Below are 20252 nucleotides of genomic sequence, written 5' to 3' on the forward strand. Positions count from 1 at the left end.
CAACAGCTGCATGCAGAGGAGCTCGCGGAGGCACGCGCGGTTGCGGCGAACGCGAACGCGAACGCGCCCGGCGAAACGGACCGCGCGTCACGTCGCATCGCTCCGCTCTGCTCTGCTCCGCTCCGCTCCGGGTCCGATCCGGTTCGGTCATCGGCCCCGCTAGCCGGGCCCTTAAGGGCCCGAGTTAAAGACCGCGTGCGTTGCACGGGACGTGTTTTCTCCCTCTCCCTGTCTCTCTTTCCAGAAAGAGAGAGAAGGACGAGAGAAAGAGAGAGAGGCATCTCTCGAGTTCAGTTGTACCGCGTCTGGAAATGCGCGGCTCGCTCGCGCGATATATCGCCGACGAGTTTAAAATTCGCGTCGCGGGCGGGCGAGGGAGAAAAGGAGCGAGTTTCCGGAGCTTCGCACGCTTCGGGAATATCGTTAACGTTGAAAGACCGTTCTCTCGTAACGTACAAATATAAAGACAAGATTTCTTTTTTTTTCCTTTATGTATAAATGAAGACTTTGGATATGGAAAAGGGTAATTTTCGGAATCAACGAGCACTCGACATTCGACAAAACACGTACCAAACAACAGTTGTGTGAGATGTAACGACACTCTCGGTTGCTTTTCCCACTTCCACCGGTCAATCATGTTCACCGCTCCAAAAATGGAACTGTGGGATTAAATGGGTTAAGAGTCGCGCGTGTGCGCGCGTTTTTGCGCATGTGTGTATGTGTGTATGTGTGTGTGTGTGTGAGCATGTGTGAGAAGCGAGCCGCGCGCGACAATCGACGACGACGGAGGCGGAGGAGAAGCGTAGGCATTTCCTTATTTAGAAGCGGAGAAACGCCGTTGCCCGCCGTTACCACGGGAGGAGACGCTTTCTTCGAAGAGAGGAGAGGAGATACTTACGGAAAGAGAGTCGATGCCGAAAAAAGCCCCGCGACGAGCCGTTCTCAATGACTGCCGGAGTTGCCGCCTCTCTCTCTCTCTCTCTTTCTCCCCGTGTACGAGACCCATCGAGATTCCGGCTCTCGATCGCGATTGCAAGCCTCCGGATTCTACCAATGACCAAAGACACTCGACTTCTTCGCCTGTTCTTTTCTCTACCGGATTTCTACCTGTTTTGAGAGTTGAGACGCGCAGATGTGTTCTAACTCAACATATAAAATTCGGACAAACGTTTTTAAATCTCGGATGCTCAGGGATGAAGACCTTTCGTCGTGTCTTAATGGAAGTTTCAAGTTTCGTTTGAATATTGTTCGATAATTATTTATTAATTGAAACATATAACATACTAATTAAAATATTATCATCAAATTAATAGAGCTTTATGTTGACAATAATTTAAAAGAAAAATTTAGGTAATAAAAGATTAAATTATCCAAATTTGTCCGTGATCAGTAAAATATTCGAAACTGTTAAGTATGAAAAAAAATCAATGAGTAGAATTTGCAAACGGTAAGTACATGGAAAAAGATCTTTTGATGCGAATATAAATACCAATATTTATTACACAGCCAAAAGAATACTAATTATGAATACTAATTTGCTTTGTTGAAGATAATTTTATTTTTGCTGAATCTATAAATCTGTAAATCTGTAAATAATTTTGCTGAATTATTTTGTCACGACAGCAAATAAAAGTAAATTATTTCGTTTCAAATTTCTATGAATAAATGTAGATTTCTCAGCAAAACAGACTTTGTTGCAATAATTGAGAAAAACAATCTCGGCAACGAAGTTCGATTGCTTTCGCGCCGAGTATACGACACAGTGCAGGTTTCTTCGCGAAATTCTTCCCCGTGTAAGCTTATCCCAGTTGGTAGTCGGTAGTAAACAGTGAGCTCTCTCTCTCTCTCTCGCGCGCTTTTGAAGGCACGCCTCCACATTTCAGAAATAATCGCGGCTTCCGTTCGGAGGGATTCGCGGGCACCGGCGATGCCCGGATTACGAATGCACGACGCGTTTGGCACGGAAACGAGGCCTATATTCGCGGATGGATCCGAAACGCGTTATTTCGGTTGAGGCGCAAATATTAGGTTGCCGACCGCAATCCTTCCGGATGAGAATCACGCCCGTGATTCTCTCGCGGTTGGAAGCAGTCTTCTCGGGAACGCTAATCCAACCGCTTTGACAAACAATGATAAATATCCTTGAGAAATAATCTCAAAAATTAATAAATAATAAATACGCAATGATAAATATCCTTCACAAATAATTCTCTCGTTCGAATGTCGTTTCGCGTTATTCGCGTGATGCGCCGCGACGTCTCAGACAAAACAGGAGCAGAGCGCGCCTTTCCGTTCGCGTTCTTTAACGAGGCTTAGCGGTTTAAACCGAGAGAAAGGGGGAGGAAGAAAAAAGAACCGATATCGTCGCGAATTCTCGTCGAGAGCGGACTCGGACGATACCCCAAGAAGGCGCAGTCGCGCTCGCGTTACGAAAGTTCCTCGGCAGCCATGAGGATAGAATGCCTTTTTCTTTCTTTCTTTTTTCTTTACGGTTATCGGGGGCCGCGTTTTTCAGATGCAACGACCTGCTGCACGTTTCGCTCGCGTACATCGTGAGAGAGCGAAATTGTTTATCACGTTTATCACCCAACGCGGGTGTCGCGAGCGTGCGCGCGCGCCAACTGGAAAATCACCTCGTAACTCGACATATACGTCTCTTCTTTTTCTAGTCACGTAACTTGGAACACAGCGTATTCCCTATCTCGCAATTCGAAATAAATCGTAGGAACACAAACTCTTTTCTTATACTTTACTACCTCAAATGATAATTGTAATGTTTTATGTAACCGCAGCACGGTTTAAAATAACTTTTCACAGTGTGCGACTTTACTAACGTAATTGTTAAAAATATCAACGATATCAATTTTCATGATAATAAACACTATAATATGCTCTTTACAAGGAAATGTTGTAATATATAAGAAATATATCTTTTACGTAACTCATACGATATTTCCTACAATATTTTCTTCGTGGCAGAGAGGCGAGGTCTGGTCCCGTCTCTCATGTCACGAGTTAAAAATCCATAAAGGAGATGACGTACGTTACTTTTACCGAACGTTATAAATAATGGTCGCGGCCCGCTTCGTTCCCTTGAGTCAACCCACCTATTCGACACGACCACGCGGTTTTGTTATGCAACACGAACTGCTGTAGGCGGCTCGTGGACCCGGATACGTTGCGCCTATGGCAACGAAATATGCGGCTAGAGCTGCCGTATGACAATAATTAGAGTACGATCTCACGGTGCGACTCATAATTCACCTGCCTGCGGCGCGTTCTCGTGCTTTATATGCACGTCGTTAAGATAAAGACATTGTTAGTCCGATGTGTTTTAACGTCGGGTCTCTAAGGCCTTCGCGCGCGCAAAAAAAAGCAATCCAGTTGGGTGTGGCACGTACTCCGCGATCTGTCGATCGCGGCACGTCGCGACGCGTCGAGCGTAACCTTTGCCTCGATCATTCGCAGACGACATACCTCGAACGTGAATTCTCATTGTAGTCACGAATCCGCGCGACCACGTCAGTCCGCTTCGCGACGATACCGTCTCGCTTTGCGGCCGCCCCGAGTCGTTCTCACCGGACATTCATTAACTCGATTGCCTCTGTGTACTCGTGTCGAGATAAATCTCTCGTACCTGGCCGCATTAGTTGTATCCAACGACAAAGAAAGAGAGAAGATAAGACCTCGAATTTTTACGATACTTCATTAAACGACACCCCGATGTCGATAGTCGAGACCCTGCGTGTCCACAATTTTCGAGTAAATAATGACAGAAGATAAAGGCGCTCTCGAGACAAACTAAAAGCTTGAGAAGAAAATGATTTACAAAATTATATTTCTCAATTGATTTCTTCAACCGAAATCGGTGTTTTACGCTTAAACGATGTAAAAATTCGATAAAATTCGACGTTTTCTCGCAGCAATTCGTTGGCCGAATGAAAAATCATCTTCAGATTGGCCGAGGGAGCGCTGAAGTTTGACGATCCCTACGAAACACCCTACGTGTTCAGATATGTCGTGGATCCCCGATGGGATTTGATCAATGGCGCGGGACGCTGCAATCAATTTGGATATTACCCTCGATTCATCGAGAGCTGATGCGGTGAATCCGAGCTAAGCGGGCGCGCGCGAGTTACGATCCTCGTGAGCTCTCTCGAGAGGCGAGGCGAGGCAAGGCGAGACGAAACGAAACGAAGCGAGTCGACTCGAGTCGAGTTGAGGAGGCGAGTCGAGTTGAGGCGAGGCAAGTCGGAGTTCCCGGCGCGGCTTCACCGTCGAGAGAAGGAATGCGGCCGCCACGGCGCGATGAAGATACGGGGAGGGGCGAGCAAGGACGAGAGGCGCGGCGGGAGGGAAGGGAGCGCGCGGTAAATGGAAGAGAGAAGGAGGGTCGAAGACCGAGTCCGGTTAGCGATAGCTCCGAACGCGATCGGCCGGTACTGTACGAAGAACAAGGCTCCTCATTAACATTAAAATCGGTCAGCTGTTTCCTTAGAGCAGCTCGCGAATTCTTTCAATCTGCGCGCGATCCCTCCCTCCTCTCTACTCTCCCACCACCCCGGAGAGATCTACCGGGGTTTTGATAGATTACATAAAGGCTTAATCGTCACAAACCTCGAAGAGTTCTCGTGGCGTTACGAAATCAAGAGGATATGATAGAGCGTCGATGTCGCGAGCGATGAATCGGAAACGCTATACGGGAATATTACGAGTCCATTCGAGTTTTTTTCTTTAATGACGTTTCCCGCGGTACCTTTTACAGCGCGGGCTAATTGAGCCAAGCTTTATTGCCGTCGCGATAATGTCCGTCATTAACGTCGCGCTGTCCCGCTCGCGCTTCGCTGCCTTTTCCCATAAGGAGTCGACCGGCGTACTACATGGACGGCAATTAGTGGCTAGAAACGTTAGCGGTGTCGCGATTGCGTATATTTACGAGTGCATTTGCAAGGAGCACGTTCTCTCCACTTTCAACGCCGGCCGAGCGTGCCCGTTAAGCTTCCGAGCCCGAAATTATTTCCCCCCCCCCCCCCTCGCGTTCTATTCCCGAATGCAAATTAGACCTTTAGACGCGAATATTAATCCGTCCGGACGTGTGAGAAACGTCAACGTGTTTGTCAACGGTCCAGTTAACGATCACGCTTCATTATCCCCGAGGAGTGACGTTCGCGTTCGCTTTTCGCGAAAGAACTCGAGGATAACGCGCTTCGAATTTAAACCGAAGTGAGATCTCTTCGGCTCGGGAGAGCCACCTCGGATCTTCTTCTTCGGTGGGCTTTTCTTCTTTTCCCCGAAGAAAAAAAAAGGGCGTGTGAGACGCGCGAATTCCTTTAACGAGACGAGGCACGTATGGTGAAGGTTGCGGCGATTAGTCACGTCGACCCACTGGCTCTCGAAATCGAGCACGCACCCGGCGGCGGCGCGGCGTGTCGACGACGATGACGACGACGAGCGCCGATTCGGTATCCAAGTTTCGACCGGACAATTTCGAAAGGACGCCGCGCACTTGGCGACGAGTTCTATTCGCGCCACTAGGTCACCGAGAGAACTCGTTACACACTCTCGGTGGAAATAGAGCGCGCTTGAACGCGCCAGCCGCCCTCTCGAATGCATCACTATACGCGAAGCGAAGGATCATTACGGGAGGGCAGGCTCCCGCGTGTGTGCTCTCTCTCTCTCTCTCTCTCTCTCTCTCTCTCTCTCTCTCTCTCTCTCTCTCTCTCTCTGTCTCTCCTCTCTTCCTTCTCTCTTTCTCCGCACGCCGCCTGTGCAACAAATGTAAAAACCCGTAGATGCCCGGGCGAGCACTCTCGCGGCAGCGTGCCTTTCAACCGTCCCGGCAAAAGGACAAGATTAGAACGCACGGAATAAAAAAAAATCAATGACGATGATGAATAATTAATTTGTAGCTGAATTTGTTGATCTATTTAGTGCCTCTAAAACTTACTTATTTGTTCGTAATAAAATATTTACTTAAATGCATTTAGATTCGTTAAAGAAAAAATCACATCGATTCTTTGATTTTATTTACGATCGATAGTTATCAATGTTTCGTTTTCGAAAGAGGAGGAAACGTAGATTAAAGAGATATAAAACCTCGGTGGGACATTAAAGTCCCGACAGTTCATGAAGGGTCAATTAGACGATTACTCAGACATATCATTGGTCAGATAGTTTTTACTTTTCAACTTTACAACGGTGAAGATTTTATCGAGATCATCACTGAATTGTCTTTTGTAGCGTTAATCAATATTTAAAAATTCAAGAATTATGAAATATTAGACGAGATATTTCGTATTCAGGTAAAAATAAAATATTTCAACCACGAAATATCTCACGAAATATTTACTTCTCGATTATCTTATTTCGATACTTTTATGCAAAATAATTAAAGAATTAATTTTTGTAAAAAGAAAATTTATGCAAAAAAATGCATGCATCTATATTACCAAAACAGAAAATCACTTCCATTTAACAAAATTAATTTTTCGACCTATTGCGTAAACGTCTTTTGTTCAGTTTGGTAAGTCCTGCTCGCCTTCGACGAGAATCTTGAATCCTTTCTTTTTAACAGAACCTATGTTACGTATACCGCGTATAGTTCAAAGATAAATAAGACCTTTAAATCGCATTCAATGAGTACTTCGAAAGGAGAGATGATTACAGTAAATTATTGCCCTCGGCCTTACCTAATGCGGCACAAGTCAAATTCCTTTTAGTTGCAGCGAGGGCTCATTACGAGCACGAGTGAGCCAACAGGTATATCGCCGAACAGGTATTGCGTAACGAATTATCCTCAAGTCTCTCGTGAACGAAGGGAACGTAGGCCAATAGAAATTTTAACGAGCCTTCAAAGACAGTTTCGACAAAAGTGCCCCTTTATACGTACATATATACAAATAGAGTAAAGAACCAAAATGGAAAATAAACACGAGAGGTAGCGGTGAGATTTCTTTAGAACTACGCGTTTGTCATGTCGAGTTTCCCCAGGGTGTAAAAACCAGTCGGTACCAACTACCGTGCAACATTGTTGGCGAATAAGATAGACTGGTAGAAAAATTTGCTCAAAGCGAAAGAATAACTGGGAATTTGTCTCTATTTTCTTCGAAACAATATGGCTCTCACGTAGTCTGGAAAAGTCACATCTGTAAACTCTGAGAGAGGATCTTTTGCGGCATTTAAGTACTTCTATAGCTCTAGATTTGACGTCAAGTCCGTCTTTTTAGTAACCCAATAAAACCATCGATCTCGCAAAAACAATTGCAATTTGTTTATAATCGAAAAGCTTTTTTTAAGCTGGTAAAATAAAAAATCTTCAGAAAGATAGCAGAAAGAGAGACGTACGACGCATATTCCGCGAAGACTATCGGGTACAACCGACGAATTTTTGCAGAAAACAAAAAAAACAATCATTTTCTTTCTCGGTCCCGTTTACATTTGAAGGACTTGACGTTGCGGGGAAGGTGAGGGGAAGGAGTTTCTCTCTTTTGTGCGACGTGGTCTCGCGGCGTTCGCGCCGGGAATATTAAGTGTCTCCCATAAGCATACGATGCAGCACTGCTTTCCAGCGCGTAAAACAAAACGAGCGAAAATGCAGCTTTCTCTTCGACTTTCCAAAGGCGAACGCGTCCTTAGGCGATTTCGCACACCTTCGCGAATGCACGTCGCGCCACGACGCGATAAATCGTCGATCGGAAATCGGGACTCGCTCGTGAAAAGTCCGGCGCGGAGAAAAGGAGGAAGGAGCAGGGGCACCACGAGTGGCAAACTGTTCGAAAGAACATCCGCGTGCGGCATTACTCCCCGTTGAGTTTCTTCGATCGGAAGGATTAATTATCGGGGCGACAATTCAGGCAGATTCGCGAGAAACGTATCTCCGTGCGTTCTCCCGGGTAAAAAGAAGAATCACGAGGTGAATCGTTCCAGGTAAACGACGGTTGTTACAGCCCGGTATAAGTATTGCGCACGGAGGGGAGGACGCGGCGGCGAATTTACAGACATCAAAGCGACGGCGACGGCGGTGGGCCCTGCTGGGCCCCGCCGCGCCCCGATTCCGCACGACGGAACGTCAAATTTCGTCGAACGGCGGTAATCGCCGGCGATCCGCCCGCGGAAGCGGGCACCACCTCGTTAGGACAGGTGCGCACGCGCGCACGACACACGTGCGGTCGAGGGAGAAGATAAGAAAGGAAGAAAGAAGAAAAAAAAAAGACAGAGGAAAAAAGTCTCAGACGCGCGAACCCCGGGAGTTCCTTGCGAATCGAGCGTTTACGGTGCCCGGGCCTATATTCCCCGAGAACGGGGGATCGGGGATCTGGTGAGCGGTGTATCGAGTGTGCGTCGAGAGGGGGGAGCGACGAACGGCCGAGGGGGGCGGGGGAGAGAGGAGGATATCGAGAGTGCCCAACGAAGCGGTTCTACGGCGGTACAGCGAGGTCAGCGTCTTTTCTGCGTACGTGGATCCGCCGTCGAACGTATATGCAGCGCTAATCTCGCCTCTCGCCGATTTCGCCCGTGATGATGCTGCCAGCAACATCACCACCACTACCATCGTGATCATCGTCATCATCGTGCAAAACGACGAGCAAAACAGCACGACACGAGCGACGAGTGCTGCCGCCAAGCGGTACAACGAGAGCGTATAAATAAATATTTACCGTTCGCGCGTTCCTTTCACTTGCTGTATCGTATCGTTTCGCCGATTGAAATCGATTCCGAGAGCGCACCAGATGTGCAAGGGCAATTCGCAGCCTAGACGCCGACGATCGCGACGTAGAGCCCCATCGGCTGCGAGGGGGGGATCTCAACGACTTTCACGGGAGATAAAATAGAAAAAAATATGTGGGAGATACAAATAGAATAGAATTTTAAGCGGGGTAGAGAGAGAAAGCGAGTTAGAAAACACGAGATGAGTCCGAGAAAAGGCGGATAAAAGACGGCAAAGGAGAGAAAAGACTCTCAGTGTAGTATACAAATTTATGAATAGAACCGACAGGTTAACAATAGAACGGTTAAGAACCTACTTACAAGCACGTTACTTGCGTAAGTGAAGGCACTATTCTTTAGGGATACAATAACAAAAAAACAAAAAAAAAAAAAACTGTAATCGCAGTACATTCGGGTGTCAAATTACGTCTGACAGCGACAAATAGATCCTCGTTATTTATCGCCCGTTATTTACGCGTGCGATATCGGTACGAGTGCAATAAATAATGTAAAATAAATAGGAAAAAAAATCCTTCCACTCTCGTGTCACACTCGTGTTTGTTGTCACAAGTGTCGGGTGCGAACCTACTGCAATAACTCGTGCGTTTCCCCGCGCGATAACCGACAACTAATGCAAGCTATCGAATTACCGGGCGATATACTTACTCGGCGATAATCCGATAAATGACGCTGGTTTGCTAAAAATAAAGACCCCCGAGCTTTCGCGGAATATTCGCGCGATTTATTTATTTTATTCTATGCATTTTAAGCGTGACCGATTTGTGAACCGCCCCGCGCAGTTTATCGTTTCTTCGATATTCGACCCACAGAAATGAGTCGCAGTCGCAGATTTATACATGACGCCGGAGAGCTTCTCACGTATTCTCATTTCGCATCGTACTTTCATTCATCTATTGAAGATCGGCAACAGACGGAATATGCGTTTCATCGAGATCGAATCGGTCGTTTTGCCTCGAATGCTCTCAAGAGGTGCAATTTAGTTTGAGATATCAACTTTCGCCCGCAAACTTCTCGTATTTAACCGTGCAAGGCATATAATTAACAATAAAAAGACAACTCACACGTTCAATAAAAGCAAAGCTAAACACAGGCCAACAAAATCTCCGAGCAAACGATAAAAGATGTTAGTTTAAAAGTAAAAAAATAATAATTTATTGGATGATGGAAATAAAAATCGTTTACATATAATTAACATATCTATTCCGTTAATAAAACACGGCAATGCAATAATATTATTTCCTCGTCGATTTATTAAGTCCGCTTTTCGCGCTTAAAATGAAACGAGCATGTAACATGAGATACATTCAGGTGGAAGGAGGAGAAGGGGAAAGACGAAAGGCACGAAAAGATCGGCCGCGAGGAACAAACTCATTTTCCCGTCGGACGCATTCCAGGGCTCGGTTCGATTGAACCAATAAGACCCGTCGTAATTCTCGGAGCGAGCACGCCGTAGCTGCGCCGCGCCGGCCACGTGACACACACGCGCCGCGCGTCGCGATAGCGAAAGGAGCAGATAAGGCACACGCACAGGGGGGGTACACCGCGACACCTGTACACGGGGTGTTCCACATCTCTGCGTGAGTGAAAATTTTTTTTTTCGAACGGGACGCGACGCCGCGTATCATCCCGATCCCCGCGGGCTCGAGCGAGGCGACAACGCGGAGCAACGGGGGAAGGAGAATAAAGAGAACGACGGGGAGCAGGAGGGGGGCATGTCATTTTCTCGCGAACCGGGAATGAGGTCGATCCCTCGAGTATACACTAGACAGCCGGGTGCTTTCCCATCGTTGAGAAATGCCGGCGCGCGTTTAGATTTTTCTTTTTTCCCTCGCGATCGCATCCACCAAAAACGTCCGCGAAATCGCAAACGACGATCGAGTTAACAAGAGGAAAATGGTCCGTGTGGAAAAATGGTTTAGATTGCGTTATTTTGTGTCCGAAATTAAAAAAAAAAAAATGCCCGCGCCTATCCAGGCTCGCTCGCTCCGGAAAGTCAGGCTTTCCGGGACACCCTGTACATAGGTCTCGTTCGCAGCCGCAGGAATTCGCTGATAGCGTTCGCGGGGCCCAATCGGCTCCATCGACGGACATTTCAAAACGACGTGACGGCGAATTGGTATTACGTGGCGAGACGAATTGGGGAATCGCGGTGATCCGTATACGGGCGAGCGAGAACGAGCTTCGCGAGCGGTTTCACTGACGTGGGGAAAAAAAGAAAAACACGCGACGTTACGTCACGATGAAAAATTCAGCGCGCTCGGAGGCGCGACCGAGCGCGCAAAATGGCGCGTCGCGCGTAATCTCTCTCTCTCGCGCGCGTTTTGCGACGGGAGGCCCGATAAAATTTCGGACGCCGCGCGGCTACATTTATTTCTGGACTTCCCGGAAACCTTACCTTCGACCTTTCCCGCTCGCCCATTTCGGACGAACGATCTCGGTCGAGCGCGCGTAAAAGGCGGCACCGCGGGCAGCAAACCGCGGCGCACCAAAAATTCGGGAAACAGGGAAAAGCGAGAGACGGAGAAAAGAAAAAAAAAATTCGCAGTAGGAAAGAGGAGAAATGGTCACTCACCCTCGTCCAGCAGCCGCTCCACGTGAATGAAGACATTCGGGAAGGCAGCTAGCTGCTTGCGGTCCTTCAGCAACTGTGACAGGTAGTCCGCTATACTCTGCGTCGTCGTGTTAGTATTATCACACATCGCAAATTGTACTCGGCTGCTTCAATGGCGAATGGGTTGGCGCGTGTTGGGCGCGCGCGCGCGGACAAAACACGATTTTAATGCAAACACTCGACTCGGAGTGGCGGCGTGCGAGTGGACCGCGACGGTGCGCGGTGTCGTCGGGACGGACGGAGAACGTCGGAGCTGTTCTCTCTCCGGTCGCACAAGAGAGCACCAAACACGCGCGGACGGGCGGAGACGTACTGACGAAGGAGTGTTTAAAAGAAAAGGAACCCGCAGCGAAGGCGACGGTGGCGGCAGCGGCGGCGGCGGCGGCAACGAGGGGGGGACGGGGAGTGACACGACGAGTGCGACAGAGAGAGAGAGAGTGAGGAGGCACAGCGCAAGGGGGAGAGGGAAAGACTCCCGCTAGCGCGGAGGGATCGCGCGCGAGGCGAGGGTGGCGCGAGCGCGGCGAGAGGGGAAGGGACGGGGGGAGGGAGAGGAAGGGAGGGAGCCGGAGAGCGAAGGCGCGAGGGCGAGCAACGCTCCTCCGAGAGAGTCGTAAAGTTGCCTCGTCTGCCGCGTACGCGGTCGTTCGTTCTTTTCTCTTCTTTTTTCCTTTCCTCCGATTTTTTTCCGCCCCGCCAGTGACGTGGACCGGATAGCTCTCCGCTCGATCGCTTTTTTCCTCGTATCGGTTCGTTCCTCGTTCGTTTCCTTCGATTCTTTCCCCGATTAGCTAGCGCGGAGAGATTCTCGCCTCTCCCTTTTTCTCCCGTTTTATCCCGCTCGGCTTGGCTCGCCCGGTTTCCGCGACGGTCTTTTTCTCTTTCTCTCTTGCTGCGGTCGAGGGAACAGGGAACGCGTTTGCAAGCCTCTCACACACACTCACGTCTGCTCACGTCGTCACAGTTGACTATTGCGCTTTCAGAAACGATCCCACTGGTAAACGCGCGCCGCAGTATTAGATCGCGAGAAGCGATGTGGGAGCGACGATGGAGGGAGGGAGACGCGGATGGAGAGAGGGAGGAAGAGCGTAGGAAGAGGTGAGGGAACGGAACGAGACAGAGACGGAGCGTCGAGGATAAATAGAAACGATCGACCAAAAGTTTCGGACGGAGAAAGCGAAAACGGAAAGAACCGGATGAAACGGAGAGGAGGAGTGAAAGAGAGAGAGGGGGGGAGGATTAAACGTGCGTAGAGATAATGCTTGAATGTCTCTCTCCCTCGCTCGTTTGCGCTCCGCGTTAGGCTTGAAATCGGAATGCGGATCGCGGGGAATTCAAGAGTAAGTACACACGCTTTGGAATTCTCGGCTCTACTGATTGCACCGCCCGTGCATGCGCGCCCGCGCACGAACCGAGCCGAGCGGGCCCGAGTCGGGCCGAGGAGCCGGGATCGCGGGCGCATGCGCGCTACGCGCGCACCGTGCTCTCCTCTCCGCTCCGCCCCGCTCCGCCATGCGCCGCCGCGCGCCTCGCCCGCGCCGTCCGCGTCGTTGTCGTCGTCGCGCGTCTACCGCCCACTACCATATACGGGCTCCGCATACGCGCTAGCACCGAGCGAGAGCGAGAGAGACGGAATGAGAGAAGGAGAGAGGGGGGGAGATGGAGATAAGCGCCATACCGTCGTGTCGCAGAGTTGGATAATTCAGGATTCAGGCCCGCGTCCGCGGGCCAACGCACCATCCCGTTTCTCTGAACGTTGGCTGCGTGAGGCGAATTATTCCAACTTTTTTTTTTCAAATATGGTCCTTCACGGACGAACTCGCGCGGAATCTATATATTTTGGTGCTCAATCGGAAATGTTTTCTTTTCTTTTTTTTATTTCGGAGTCTGTCGGAGTACCACGAGACTCCCGAGGGACGACCACTTCCTTTAAAACCTTTCCGACCATCCCCCAACCACGAGTTTCCAATTACAATTTTTAATCTTGGCTTCGGATTTCTCTCTCTCTCTCTCTCTCATACACACACACACACATGACGACATGCGCGCGCATGCAAGCTGCGGCGGTGTCGAAACTCATTAATCCTTCACGTCAGACTTTTTTGAGAAGAGAAATATACATCTAGTGATCTAATTTAATTATTTTTAAAGGTATTTTGAAGTCGCTGAATAGAAAAATGGCACCTAAATTTAAAATTCAATATAGCAAAAATAAGAAATAAATTGTTTCATAAATAAATTGTGTATTACTGGATACAAAACGTAAAAAAACCTTAAACGACGGATCGAATATGGCGAATGTAAAAATAAGATATCTTCGAGTTCTAATGAAAGTATCGCGTCGTTTTCAGGATCGCAAAATACAGATTCGACTTGTAGAACAAAATAAAAAAAGCGTAACAAAACATATTTATAAGAACCACGTAGTACAGTTCAAAAGTTCTCCCAAGACAAGCCCAATTTGACGTTAACGATTCCATGTTTACCGGATATTATATATCTCACAAATATGCCAGGATCGCCAGGATACACGTGCACTCCGGATTCACGTGTCCCTGGACACGGGGGGAAACTCGAAAGGCACGTGAATCGTTAGCGTGAATGAATAACGTGTCGATTGACAAAGACGGGAACGCGCGGCAAGTCGCTTCCTCGCTGCAAATCGCGATGATCCCGACTTCGCGAGGAGGAGAGGTAGGGAGAAAAAAAATAGGCCTTGTGGAACGTATCCCGAGTGCGCAACCAGCCGCGGCCGCGGCCTCTCCCAACGGAGATCGGTGCATTACATCAACGGTGCGCAACATCGTTACGATCTCGGAGCTCCGCGGCGTGCCTTAGAATGCATAATTAATAACTCTGCCTACCCGCTTGCGATATACGCGCGCGGCGCGCCGACCAAGGCGTGAACGTACAAGGTGATACCCGCGAGCGTGTCGCCGATTCATATATATTAACGACGCACGTGCCGTGGACTAACGACGCGCGCTTAACCGGGCCTCGTTTCTCCTTCTTCCTCCTACTCTTAAATAATTTTGTTTACTTGGAGACGGTTAATCTCGTCTTTACGAGAAATCTCTCGGTGCTTTTTCGCTTATTAAAAGTGACTCGAAAGTCTAACAGTGATGTTTATGACTCACGTTTATAATCATTATTTAATTACTATATATATTTGATTTATAATTATAGTTACTTAATTTTCATGTGTTTTTCAGCCATCATTCTTAATGGATTATGTAAGCTCGCGTGAGATGCCCTGCGCTCCTCATGAAAACTATGGCTACTACGACAAGTACGACAGAAATCAATAAGATATTTGCAAATTAATATTGAATTGACATACATACATTTCATTTACACCTTAAAATAGTTAGAAGTCGCTTGAGCGATCTAAGAGTTTCCGTTTAATTTCTAAGTTCTAAGAAGAGTCGCCTTGAAAACGGAAAGCTAAAAAGGTAAAAAAAATGGATAGATCGGTTTAACAAACGGTATTACGAATACCGTACCGTTGCGAATCCCAAGTCACGTCTCGTCGTCGGAATAGAAAAATTTATTCCAGCATCGTGCCTCGCGCGAGAGGCGTGCTTTTTGTACAGGATGTATAAACAAGCGATCCCGTAGGAGGAGCACTTATTGCAATTTCTGCCCGGCTGGATTACCAGTGGAAATGCCATTACGTGGTCGACGACTAAATGGTGTCAACGCCGCGCGTTCGCCACCGGTTTGTCCTTACCGGGCCGCTTAAGGGAGCGCACGCGATTGCGGAATGTTTAAGCGCGCGGAAAGGAAGCAAAGCGCACTTTCCCCCCTTCGTCTCGCTGCTCGACCGCAAAAAAAGTACGGATCGAGGTCTCGCTCGAGGCTCGTTATAGTCTAATTCACTAATAAAGACTGTAAAATAGATCGCGATGAACGGTGGCGAGCCGGTTATCATCGATTCAAATGCAGACGCTGAAGAAACAGTTGTCCTTTTTCAACGAGCGTCTGAAATTCGGAGATGTCGAACTTGTGCGGTCCCAATGAATCCCTATAAATACTTCATTAGCTTCATATAAATACTAATATACTTTAATATACTTCAATATACTTGTAATAAATATGACATTTCAATTATATCCGAAAGAATTATTATCCGATCGCTGAAATTCAGGTGCTCGGATAATTTGAAGAGTCGAACCCATGAATTTGGATCTGAACTACTAAACTGCGGGACGTTTCTGTTCTCCGAACCCGTTCGATCGGCCTCTCATCCGTAATTCCGAAAAATCGCCGGCGAAATACGTGACGGAACGGGTCGCGCATAGGTCGAATTCAAGGTGCGATTGCCGATCGATCGGCCGCGCCGATTACGCCGCCTCTTTAGTACTCTCCCACGGACTTTACCTTCTATGCCGTGTATATCCAGCGCCTACACGCGCGCACGTACGCACTCGCACGCACGCACGCACACGTCGGCAAATGCAAAAGTGACGTTGACGTCACGCGTCCGTACATGGCCTCACCGTGAAAACCGTGTGGGTGTCGCGCGTTATAAATTACTTCGTCTTGAACTTTTTTCCCCTCCTATTACTCCGCATCCTTCCTTCCATTCCCGGTCCCGATCGCCTCTGCAATCTTCGAATCTTCGAGCGGAGAAAAAGAAACTTGCACGCATTCGCGGATTCTGTGACTGGCTTGATAAAAAAAACTTAAGAAAAACAGGACAGAACAATTTAGAATCGTTAAGAAGAAAAAAAAACGGAATGAGTCAGGAACGACTTCTTGACATAAAGCGAATATATTTCCGATCTGACGTTAAATCTAAAACTGTATAATGACATCGACAATGCCGGAGCTTGATACCTTAAATGTTCTTATGTCTGAGACTCGCGGAAGATGCCGTTTGACGAGCACTCGGACGATCTTTGCTTATAACCATTTTACTAAAACTATTTACAGTATACATAATACATACGGTGCGGATAAGTTTATTCCGACTCCAAATGTATATGAGAAAATACGATTTGAACGTATGCTTCTCTCGCGTTGCACCTTATTTATACGTTGCCGGTAGGGCAGCGGGATCATCTTCGAGCGATTAAGTTGGCGGGATTGTTATGCTGCCGATCCTCAGGTTACCACACCGAGATGTATTAATATCGTTAAATTGATCCCTAATGATGCGCCGCCATCGTACGCCATTGTCTGCCGTCTTCGCCTATAAGGTGCGCGGGGATGACTATTATCTGCTGAATTGCCGATTGTCCTGCCCACGTTTGCCTATCTGGCGAAAGGTCTTGGTGCGATTCAGCCGCTTTGCCGAACTCGGGTCGTTTATATTTTTGAAATGTCCATAGCCGCCCCCGCCGAGCCTTTTTCGTGGTCGTGAAGACTTGCTGATTCCCACCTCTTACATAGGAAAGAAAAGAAAGTTTAACTCTAGGCTAACTAGCAATGCATATTTGTGCTGGTTCAAGACAAATCCACATTTGGAGGCTAATATCGAGCAACCAGTAATTAAGATTTTGATTAATTCAGATATAGACGACAAATGTAAATTGAATTACTTTTTTCTCTATGTTATTAATTGAAATTCGAATAAATATCTAAGAATCTTTAAAGATATTTATTTAAAAAAGTTATAAATAAATTTGTGCGAGAAAACTTTTGCACTTTTGCCCCAACTTACAATATGTGTTTCCATTAGCGGTGATATGATTTCTATTATTAAATTAAAAAAAAACTTACTCAAATCTACTGCTGGTGGTACGGTAAATCCAAACGATTTAGCAACTTTCACCAAATCCAGAGTCTCTATATCAAAGACCTGCTTCAAATGATGTGAATCATACGCTCTGACGTAATTCTTAAATGCATCCTTTGCTGACTGATGTAAGAAATAATTCTTCGATATCAACTTCTCAAGCTAAAACAGAAAATCTTGTGTCTTTATCGCTTCTAAAATATTAGAAGAGACTAGTTAAACTGATAGAGTTGCATATATCAATTTCTCTACTAAAAGATGCGATGAAATCACATAGATACATATATTAACACTTCTAAACATGTTTCCGTGCCTCGTAGTTTCGATTTAAACACAAAGCATTTAAAATTCAGACGAAAAAATATTCAAAAGTATATTTTAAAGGAAGAATCATAATATATGTATTGTATATATCTACCTGTAATTGTATATCGGCGATTTTATTCCAAGAAAATTCATATTCGTTCACGGGTACGCGAGCTTCCTTGAGATAACGAAGGAAGCCAAGCTCCTCCGGTCGTAATATCAGCAAAGCATGACCGCTGCTACCCTCCCCGCGAGCAGTTCGACCAACACGATGGATGTATTCCTAAAAATCATACAAGTTCGACATTAAGAATCGATATTCATTAATCCGTACTATTGGAAAGATCATCATATCTCTCTGCTTCTTTTAATGTTAAGCAAAGCAAAATTATGCGACAATCTCTACCTTGGGATCGTCTGGTGGATCGTACTGCACGATCCAGTCAACATCGGGTATATCCAGGCCTCTCGCAGCCACGTCAGTGCAAAGCAGAATACCCGAAGAAGCGTTACAAAATTGGTAAAAGGTCGTGGTCCTTTTCGTCTGTTTCTGCTTACCCTGTTAACGAAAGCGTGAATGCTAAGTCGGGAATTCATGAAAATATCGCGGCTCCGAGTGGCGTTGGGAATGATTTAGTAACGTACGTGTATACTCATCACTGGTAAATCGATGTAGTTTAGGAGTTCGTGGTGATATTTAACGGACATGCAGGAACTGAAGAAGACCATCATTTTCTTCTTTCGGTTTTTCTTTAAGAATGTGAACAGAAGTAAAAATCTTTTCTCGCTCGGGCACGTTACGTAGCCTTGTTGCAAGCCCTCCACAGTCGCCATTTCCTTGTCGTCGTCGACCCCCACGTATATAGGTTCTTTTTTTAGGGCTAACGTCGTTATCGTCGCTACCTTCTGTGTCTGCGTCGCGCTGAAGAGCATAGTTTGCCGGCGTTCTGCAACAATAACTCACATAGTAACAGGAAAAAAAAATTGCTTTTAACATTATTAACGCAGTGTGTCACTTACTGGGAAGGATGTTGATGATTTGCTTCAACTCTTCTTCGTATCCAATATCCAGAATACGATCAGCTTCATCGATGACCAGACATTGAAGATTCTTGTATAAGAAATCGGGTGTATTTTGCAAATGATCTAATAATCGTCCCGGCGTTGCCACGATAATGTTGATTCCCTTTTCGAGCTTTTGCGCTTCGGTCTGCCTACTGGCACCACCCATCAGCAGACCGTACGTGTGATAATGATACTTCATCAATTCTTTCAAGACCCCGAAAGTTTGCATAGACAATTCTCTCGTGGGAGACATAATGATGCAACCGGTGCCTGTAAATATTTATCCATTAAATCCTTCTGCCGACTTTGTATAATTGAATAATCAGAATATATCGAGACAACTTTATTTCTAGCAGCAGCTTCTATTTTCAAGTCATCTCTACAAAATTCAATGATAGAAATCATCACTATTGAAGGACTAAATATGTTAAATACATCAAACACTATTGAATATTTTAGGCAAAAATTATATTCGCATTTAAACGAACGTAGTTATCTTTTACTCACGTGAAAACAAATTCATAAAAATTATTCACAAAATAAAAAATATCGAAATGTTTTTCTGATAGTAGCTATATATATCGATCGTTTATTATGTACCGTTACGGGGCATAAACTTCAACTTGTAAATCAGTTCGACGGCGGGAATTAAGAACGCCAAAGTTTTGCCAGATCCAGTTTTGGCAGCGCCAACCAAATCTCTCCCTTCCAGAAGGGGTGGAATAGCTTTCGCTTGTATCTCAGTCATATTTGTAAAACCCATATCCTTTATCGCCTTCAGCGTATTCTCGCATACCTTCTCGCTCAATACCGAGAAGGTTGTATCGTTTGTCACTTCAAAACCTACAGCTGTGCCAGGTACTAAACAAAAATATATATCAACATGTCATTATATATAGAAAGCGCTCGAATATATATCATTCAATTTCTAATGTCAGCATATCAGAAATACGTACAATTCTCATTGTCAGTAGTCGGAAGTTGTTCAGCTACCTCAGATCTTTCACTTTTCTCAAGTATCTTTAACTTCATCTTTTCTAAGAAAGATATACGAATCACTATTAATAATCATATAATAAAACGGAAAATGCAAATATAATTAATTCCACTAATGGTATTTTATATTAGCTTAAAAAATTAATATATTTTATACACTTATAAAATAATTAAAAGAATAAATTATAAAAATAAGTTGGAATAATTTCTACAAACTTTTTGGAGGGATATCCTCTGTGTTTTGCTGAGGTATCGTCTCGGGTATTTTTTCTGGCTTGATTGCATCTGTATAACAAGTGTTTAAAATAAATGACAAGAAGGATATATCTATAACGAAAAAAAAAAAAGAAGAAAGAGGCCAATACTAAAAGATACTGTAGATACTAATTTTGCTAAGCAATTTTCTTAAATACACAGTCCCATTACTCGACAGATATGTTTTTATTTCACAAGAGCTAACCTCGAAAGTCAGAAAACCCTTACCTTTCTGCTCCTCTCGCCGCTTTAGCACTGTTAATTTTGTCTTTTCCCGTTTCTTAATTTTTCGCATCAGCACTTTCTCGGGCACGGACATCTTTTTAAGTTACGGAACAGTACCGTAGTGGCATAAAAAATTTGTTTACCACTGCCCAGGCACAGACGCGCGAGAAAACGATCAAAGCCAACACGTGGTGAAAGCATATAACCCTACCATAGACACAAAAAAAAGAACAATTATCTGCACCTGAGAGAGAGAGAGAGAGAGAGAGAGAGAGAGAGAGAGAGAGAGAGAGAGAGAGAAGCCCGACTAGCCCTCTCAGGCTTCTC

The 20252-nt window shown here is 46.0% G+C and overlaps 2 protein-coding genes across 5 annotated transcripts in view; both read right to left on the reverse strand.

The window, feature by feature from the left end:
• The window catches only part of LOC112468892 (protein held out wings), a 37499-nt gene extending 24780 nt beyond the window's left edge, over positions 1-12719 (reverse strand). For 3 of the 4 annotated variants that reach the window (XM_025038286.1, XM_025038285.1, XM_025038287.1), the window contains exon 1: positions 11300-12718. In XM_025038286.1, coding sequence (XP_024894054.1) covers positions 11300-11426 — 127 coding nt within the window. In that variant the 5' untranslated portion in view covers positions 11427-12718. Of the gene's footprint in view, positions 1-11299 lie in introns of all 4 variants that reach the window. The other variant, XM_025038284.1, reaches the window with a different exon arrangement.
• A 3374-nt stretch (positions 12720-16093) lies between these two features.
• LOC112468889 (probable ATP-dependent RNA helicase pitchoune) lies at positions 16094-20194 on the reverse strand. Its single transcript, XM_025038280.1, has 10 exons — positions 19929-20194; positions 19662-19730; positions 19406-19486; positions 19050-19310; positions 18405-18719; positions 18030-18331; positions 17791-17943; positions 17497-17667; positions 17063-17240; positions 16094-16723 (listed from the first exon to the last, which is right to left on the reverse strand). The coding sequence occupies exons 1-10, from the start codon at positions 20017-20019 to the stop codon at positions 16557-16559; spliced, it is 1788 nt and encodes a 595-aa protein (XP_024894048.1). The 5' UTR covers positions 20020-20194; the 3' UTR covers positions 16094-16556.
• Positions 20195-20252: the final 58 nt, after the last annotated feature.

The sequence above is a fragment of the Temnothorax curvispinosus genome, unplaced genomic scaffold (assembly GCF_003070985.1).
Source record: "Temnothorax curvispinosus isolate PA1 unplaced genomic scaffold, ASM307098v1 QBEX01002200.1, whole genome shotgun sequence".
Classification (NCBI taxonomy): domain Eukaryota; kingdom Metazoa; phylum Arthropoda; class Insecta; order Hymenoptera; family Formicidae; genus Temnothorax; species Temnothorax curvispinosus.

What these genes read in the sequence shown, in the direction of transcription:
- LOC112468889 (XM_025038280.1), bottom strand. Translation starts at nt 20,019, where the DNA reads ATGTCCGTGCCCGAGAAAGTGCTGATGCGAAAAATTAAGAAACGGGAA. An exon ending in TACCAGTGATGAGTATACAC is followed by an intron (nt 17,944 to 18,029) that starts GTACGTTACTAA and finishes TTTCGTTAACAG; the next exon opens with GGTAAGCAGAAACAGACGAA. An exon ending in ACCACCAGCAGTAGATTTGA is followed by an intron (nt 16,724 to 17,062) that starts GTAAGTTTTTTT and finishes TTCCTATGTAAG; the next exon opens with AGGTGGGAATCAGCAAGTCT.